The sequence below is a fragment of the Halyomorpha halys genome, unplaced genomic scaffold (assembly GCF_000696795.3).
Source record: "Halyomorpha halys isolate HHAL.00 unplaced genomic scaffold, Hhal_1.1 Scaffold1407.1, whole genome shotgun sequence".
Taxonomy (NCBI): Eukaryota; Metazoa; Arthropoda; class Insecta; order Hemiptera; family Pentatomidae; genus Halyomorpha; species Halyomorpha halys.
Window position 1 is genome coordinate 166,064 of NW_027109187.1, and position 7,551 is coordinate 173,614.

At 31.3% G+C, this 7,551-nt stretch overlaps 1 protein-coding gene across 1 annotated transcript; it reads right to left on the minus strand.

Annotated features, from left to right (window-relative positions):
* Nucleotides 1-1,797: 1,797 nt before the first annotated feature.
* Nucleotides 1,798-7,344, minus strand: Jra (Jun-related antigen). The gene has a single exon (XM_014434673.2). It carries the CDS (start codon nucleotides 7,161-7,163, stop codon nucleotides 6,375-6,377), a length of 789 nt encoding a protein of 262 aa, XP_014290159.1. The 5' UTR covers nucleotides 7,164-7,344; the 3' UTR covers nucleotides 1,798-6,374.
* Between the last annotated feature and the right edge of the window lie 207 nt (nucleotides 7,345-7,551).

Consider the following 7,551-nt stretch of genomic DNA (forward strand, 5'->3'; position numbering starts at 1 on the left):
TTTCATCTTTAAGCCTTTTTTTCTCATTTAGAATTTGTTCATTTTTGGATGTTATTTCTTGTAGTTTACTTTCACTTTCTGACAAATAAGTCTGAAATAATAAGCATTCCTTTTTCTTTTGATCTAGCCTAAGATCATCATTTGCAATAAAGAGTCTTGGAGCATCCAACTCGACTTTGGTTTTTTCCTTGGATAGTTCATTAATTAAAACCTTCGCTTTCAATAATTCCTTATCACATAAAGATTCTGGCCACTTCTGCTGCTCTATTGTTTTCAGAAATGTTAATATTTTTATTTAACTGAGTATTTTCAATATCTAGTTTCCTTACCATTACAATGAGGCATGCTAAACAATCATTGAGATTTGAAGGTTCTTTTTTTTCACAACATAGCGACATTTCTTTGTTACTATCTACAGAAGTAAAAAATAAAAAATCCTCTTCTACGGCAGCTGCTCTCTCTTCGCTACAATTCATTAATTCAGGACAATATTTTTTCGTGTGACCCTGAGCCTTGCAATAATAACATATAAAATCCTTCTTGATTCCATTCACCACGCACAATACCACCTATATTCAGACGATCTCCAAATCTATCTGTCCTTCCATCCCTCCGAGATGCTTAAGGCCATCCAAAAGATACAAGAAGATGTTAACAGCATTAACGCATGGGGGTCTAACAATGATTTGAAGCTGAATGCTGAAAAAATCAAGGCCATTCTTATTGGTTCCAAGCGCCTCCTTCATTCACTCCCTTGCTGTCCTCTACTCTTCCTTTACAACCAACCGATTCGCTTCTATCCTACAATAAAAAATCTTGGTGTCACCTTTGACCAACACCGCTCCTGGAATAACCACATTTCCCAAATCACACGCAAATCCATAACTATACTCAAACAATTCCTAAGATTCCATAATTCCATTCCTCAAAACACCCGTCAGCTCCTAGTATCCTCTCGTCTTCCCCCACTTCGACTACGGATCCTTGGTGTATGTAGGGCTATCTGCAGGACTAGAGTTGAGACTGAAGAGACTCATGAATTGCTTTGTAAGATTTATCTTTGGGTTCCCAAGGCGCTCTCAAGTCTTCCGCTGGTATACCGAGTTGAAATGTCTCTATCTAACCTCCCGAAGGCAATACCTCCTAGGTGTTTTCCTATTCCAAGTTCTTAAAATCAAAAAACCTACCTATATCCTAGATCTCCTCACTCATCGTTCATCCATCCACTCATTAAACACTAGATCCCAACCGATTGATTTATCATATTAAAGTCAAAGGGGCTTCATAAAAAGTCTGCCGGGAGCACATGTAAGTGCCAGAATCATCGACGCGATCAAAAAAATGCCAGACAGCAAGAAGTTGAGCCCCTTTGTCGCAAATGCGGCAGAGTCTGAAACACCAGCCCACGTGCTGGGAAAATGCCCCAACAACTCCCTCCTTATAACACGCCGGCACCATAGGGTCAAAGAAGAATTGATAAAGTTCCTTGAAAGAAAAGACTTCATCTGCTTCGAGGAGGTTTATGGCGTTGACACCGACGGTATATTTTCCTTTCTATCTATGTATTAGTTTTGTTTTGATAAAATGTATTTATTTGTTTGTTTTACTGTAAACTTATCTATTACTGTGACTAGTATTTCTCTGGTTTGATCTCGCACTGCCGTCTGATAGTGAATTTGTTTAGCAGGTCACTGAGGAGGATCTGAGAGGGGGAATTCGGGAGAGTGGATTTGTCAATCAAATGAAATAAAAATTGTGAAATGGAATGGAGAAGAGGGGGAAAGAAAAAAAAAGGAATAAATTGAAATCTTTGTATTTGGTGTGTATACTGAAATTTGTAATTGTAAAAGAAAACCGTGGAAAAAAAAAAAAATAAAATAAAAGAAAATGTTTTCTTTATATTTTATTATACCATGTAAAAATATGTAATTTATATATGTCCGATCACGGATTGATAAGTATGCTGTGTAATGTAGCAGTCCGATGTGTTTGGGCAGCATGAATGAATAAAGTATTTCTCTCTCTCTGCCCTCCTATAGAACCGCCTTCTTTAGCAAATCCTTCGTCATTCGTCCAACCTCCTTCTGGAATTCTCTTCCCATCTCCATTCGCCAGTCCTCATCCATTCTTTGCTTTAAAGAAAACCTATTCCTCCACTTATTGTATAACCAAACCTGCACATCATTGTAATCAGATAAATAGGCATATATTGATTAACATTATAAACAGTAGTAAAGCTAATATATATAGCTAATATACCAATGTAATTTCATTTTACTATCTGAAAATTTGTAAAGGCTTGCCAGATAAAAATCTTAATATATGAACCATGTATTTATTCTTAGGGGACATATGTCCCAGAATAAAATTATTTTTTCATTCATTCATAAAAACTTTTTTTTTTTTATTTTGGGGATGGATTACCTTAGTTTCTATCGGAAGAAAATGCATTATGAGGTTAAGACCCCTCATTTTTCAATATTCTTTCTTCTTCAGCTAAAAGAGTATGTCTTATGTAATCCAAAGTTATTTCATTCTGCTTGCTGCCACATAAAATAACAAGAGCGGAAAACCACTGAATCAAATTCGGGTGGCATGGCACTAACTGATGTAGAGCATCTTCATTTTTTACCTTACCACCAGCCATCCTTAATTCAGCTGCCATCGACTCAAGTTATTGAGGGAATTCCTGAAGAGGTTTTTCAAGCTTATACTCCATTTTCCTCTATGCTTTCTGAGCCATCACAATGCTTTTAATACCGGTTATCTCATATGTTTTTGAAAGTGTTCACAATGTCTTTGGCTGACGTTTTATCTTTTATTAAAATTAGTATATTATCGCACATACGACCAATCAAAATCGATCTAGCCTTAACATCAGCGGTTTTGAAATCTTTCAGCCCAGTGTCTTCTGCTAGAGGATCTTTAGTAAGCACGTGAAGGAGTTCATTCTGTTCTAAGATTAATTTAACTCTGAAGAACCAATTCGCGAAATTTAGTCTATCAAATTGTTTAACACCAATCATACCGAACAGTAAAATACCGGAACATGTGGAAATCATAATCAATTAACCGACCGAAAACGAATGAGAAATAATCCGAATTCACGTGCTCTATAACCGCAATCACATTCACCGAAAATTTCACCAACAATAAATATTTCACTTTCTGGGCATAAATAAATATGCAGTGGTCCAAATATTAATTGTTTATTGATAAAGTCAATAAATACAAAGAAAGTAGAAAGTAACAACGGAATACAAAGAAAAAACATGTAACCTCTCCCACTGTTCACAAGACAGTGTTGCCATCAATCAACTATCGTAGAATTGAACACTAACATGATAGCTACTGGAGCAGCTATAAAATTTGAGAACTAGGTAAAAACTCTTTGCTGTTGTTTCCTGACTTAAACATAATTTTACCAATAAATCAATTTTATTTCGTGCTTTTATTGAATACATAAATATATACACATGTTTTTACCGGATTTAATAAAAAAAAAAAAAATTCATTGGTGGCCAATTTTGACCAACAAAAATATATTTTATTTATCTAACATTTAACTAAGCCACAACCATTTTTTGTTATTCACATAAAAAAATCAGACTTGAAAATGGACTACTATCATGAAAATAAACTTAATCAATACTACTTATCATACAAGAATTAAATAAAATTATATTAAAAAGATCAGCTCTAAAAATAATATTTTAGCAGTCATATTCCCCATGTAATTTCAACTGCAGCCATAAAATTAAATCACACAGTAAAAAAGCTTTGCTGCTTATTATGTGCAAACATTTTAAAATAATAATTAATTTATTTACTTTTGTACTTCAGTGAATATATTTATATATAAAAAATGAAAAATTTACTTAATTTTCTAATGAAGTAAGCAACCAACCTAAATCATCTTCTGGGCATATTTTTAAGTGCAAGAAATAAATAATGGTGACTTGTGGGAAAAGAAATAAAATAAAAATTTAAATAAGAATTTATTTCTAAAAATAGAAATAATTGTTTTTTTAAAAAATTATACAAACTAAAAAATACAATAGTAATTTTTTCTTATCACATTACACTTTAATATATGTATAAATATGAATATATACATATATAAAATATATGTATATATTTATTTATAATCTACTCAATATTTTATATAAATCCGTATAAATTGATTATAAAAAATATAAATTGATCGACCAGAATCCTGTGATCTTAAACATAGACTGATAATTTTTAAATACCAGATCATATATAAGAAAGGCACGTGTATTATTATGGCTGTTGAATCACAAAAATAGAGCTCGAAAAGTATAAGAAGCATTCTTACAGTTCACTTAAGTATGTTTGAAATATCACTACTAATATACATAAAAATACTATTTCATGAATTTTAGACTATAATTACTTAAACAAATACACTCAACTTAATCTTTAACAATTTGAAACTGTGCAATATGAACAAAATAAATGGGCTTCACTTGCACATTCCCGCCATAAATAATGATGTATCTAGTTAGTGGATTTCTAAAAAGATGAGTAAAATAGACAAAATTATTTTATATACATCATAAATATAAATAAAAAAAATATATTAAAATTAAAATGATTAATTACAATGATACCACTTACAATATTGTCTAAATATTATTAATCACAGAAAAATTAAAATAGAAAAATTAAATATTTTGATAAATATTTCTTTGAAATATACACAGCATAAATGGTATCAGTAGAATCTACCATTGAAATATACAAAGCAAAAATGGTATCAGTAAGATAATAAAGCTTAGACCAAGGCATGAGAGACGAAAGTAATGAATAAATTGATACATGATGATCCTAAAATTGGTCATCTTATTTCAAAACCTAAATCCTCTGATTTAAATTTGCCTTAGTAGACCTAAATATAACTAACGAATTGAACAATAGTTTGAAAGCAAAATTAACAAAAAAAAAAAATATATATATATAACATAAACCTTTATAAAAATAAAATTAAAACAAACTTTTACAATACAGGAAATCTCCAGATTTTTAGAACAATATAAGCATATGCAAAAATGTTAATCTAAGGTTACAAAAAAAAAATAGCCAGAGCAACTTTAAAAGCAGTATTAAACCAGCTTTTCCATTAAATAAAATTAATCAAATTCATAATAAAATAGAATTTAGAATACTATAATAAAATAGAATACTTAAAAATAAATACTAATATAAAATAAGCAAAACAGGAATGTGTGTTCTCTTACTGAATTACAGAGTAATCAAGTTTATGTGGTAACTAAAATTAGGCAAAGCCCATATTTGATTTGATTTAATTTCAAATATTTATAGAAATCAATTAGTACACAATTGTTGATTTCGATGATCATATAAAAATGTGGAGCATTGCAAAGTTAGCAAAAGAATTTCTAAAATAAGACTAGATATTATGATTGTTTATTCACAGTTAAGTCATTTAAAAACTAACTTCATTATAAAAGTACATATATTTATCTAATAAAATAGCAGGTCAAGATAATAAAACTTTAATTGACCATAAAATTTTGTTAGAAATTCAATAATGTATACATACTTATTAAAAATAGAATACTTAAAATTGGGGGGGGGGGGGAAGAATTTTAATTATTACCATCATAGCTTCATAATTAATACACTAATAAGGACTGTGAATTATTTTTTCCATACAGGCTGATTCCAGTATGGTTGAATTGTATAAATAATCAACATACATAAATGTATGCTCATACATTCCTCAGAATCACTTTAAAATAATATGAAATTAAAACAAATAGAATTAAATTAATAAATATTTAAAAATAATCAACATAATTCTAAATATACATTAATGAACTAATTCAATTATCTCACAGTATATGCAAGGATTCAAAATATTAACAAATTAATATACATAAATTATTTTGTACTGATAAAAAAAAAAAATCGACTTTCTGTTTTCCGTCTTACATATTTAAGGTGATCATAATTTTATCAGTTACATCAGAGATCATCACATAAGGCAATTATAAAAATTCTCACCATTATAAATATTTTTGCTTTCAACACATTTGATCGTTAAAGTAATGAATTTACAGAAAATCTTTAAATTACATATATTAACATTGAAATAAACAAGGCCAATACATAATAAATTAATATGGGTATGAACAAGATATATATATATTTTTAAACAATCAAGTTTAATGGTAACTGAACAATGAATTAAGGCTTACAAATGGATTTAGTTTTGACACAAAAAGTAGGTACATAGAACCACAATTTATAGGTAATATCTATAAATTATAAAAAAAACTTAATCCATAGTTATATTACCTAGCGAATCATTGTAATTGAGCCAAACTTTATACAGCAGAGGATGCAACTGTCACCGAAATATGACAACCACTTTTGGCATGCTCCATCACTTGTTGTTTCAGATGATATACTTGTTCTTTAAGTCTGTTTACTACTTGTGAAAGTTCAGCATTTTCACCTTTCAGTACTTTAACTTTTTCTTCGAGAAGTGCTATCCGTTCTAATTTCCTCCTTCGGCATTTAGATGCTGCTACTCGGTTCCTTTGCCTCTTCCGCTCTAACTTAATTCTCTCTTGACTTTCCATATCAATTGGAGACATGGGAGGAGAATTCAAGTTAGGAACAGTTTGAGGTTCATCCTTTATAACAACTGAGTTATCAGGTGACATACCAAAACCATAATTATTAGGATACTGTGAATCTAGAGATGCATATGTGCTTCTAGATGTGTCCTGCTGGTTACCTCCTTGAGAAGAATCACTATTGTGCAATTCATTGAGGGCATCCATAAATCCACGGGCATAACTTTCCTGTTCTTCTGTTACATTTCTGGAAGGGAAAAAAATAGTTGTAGGGGTGGGTGTGGTTGTTACCATACCGTTTTGCTGGTCAATTATCATTTTTTCAAGTTCGGGCGAAGCCAGTTTTAACATTATCAGATCTGGTGATGATAAAATAGCAGGAGATTGATTTTCAACAAGTTTAAGTTTTTTAGCCCCTCGGTTATTCAAATCTAAAGTCATGGTACGTTTGAGTGTATTTAAGTCCCGTTGTGCAAAGTTTGGCTCATCGTAGAACGTTGGTTCCATTTTGGGGACACTCGAGTTACGAACCATTTGTTTCTACCAATATAATTCACAGTTCAAAACAATATCAACACACTAATAACACTATATAAACACAATAAATCCATCAAAAAAACATTCTAAAATGAGAGCATTATCGCGCAAAAGGACTACTAACTACACCAAGAGACCGAGACAAGATAGGTCAGCTGAATATTGGCTGAACAGAGAGAGCCCCAGCTTTTTATCCAGTGACTCACCGTGTGTCTATATTTAGAATGACGTCAGCTCTACGAGTTCCTATTGGCTGCTGACCTGGTGACGCCGCCACAGCACGAAGCTCCACCCCCTCTACTATCCGGCTTTAACCCTCCTTTCTGTGTGATTGCGAAAAACATCAACAGTCCTTTACTTCGTTTTAGTAATTGTTTAATTCGCC

Bases quoted from the DNA above. Each gene is read 5' to 3' on its own strand.
- Jra (XM_014434673.2), bottom strand. From the start codon at position 7,163: ATGGTTCGTAACTCGAGTGTCCCCAAAATGGAACCAACGTTCTACGAT.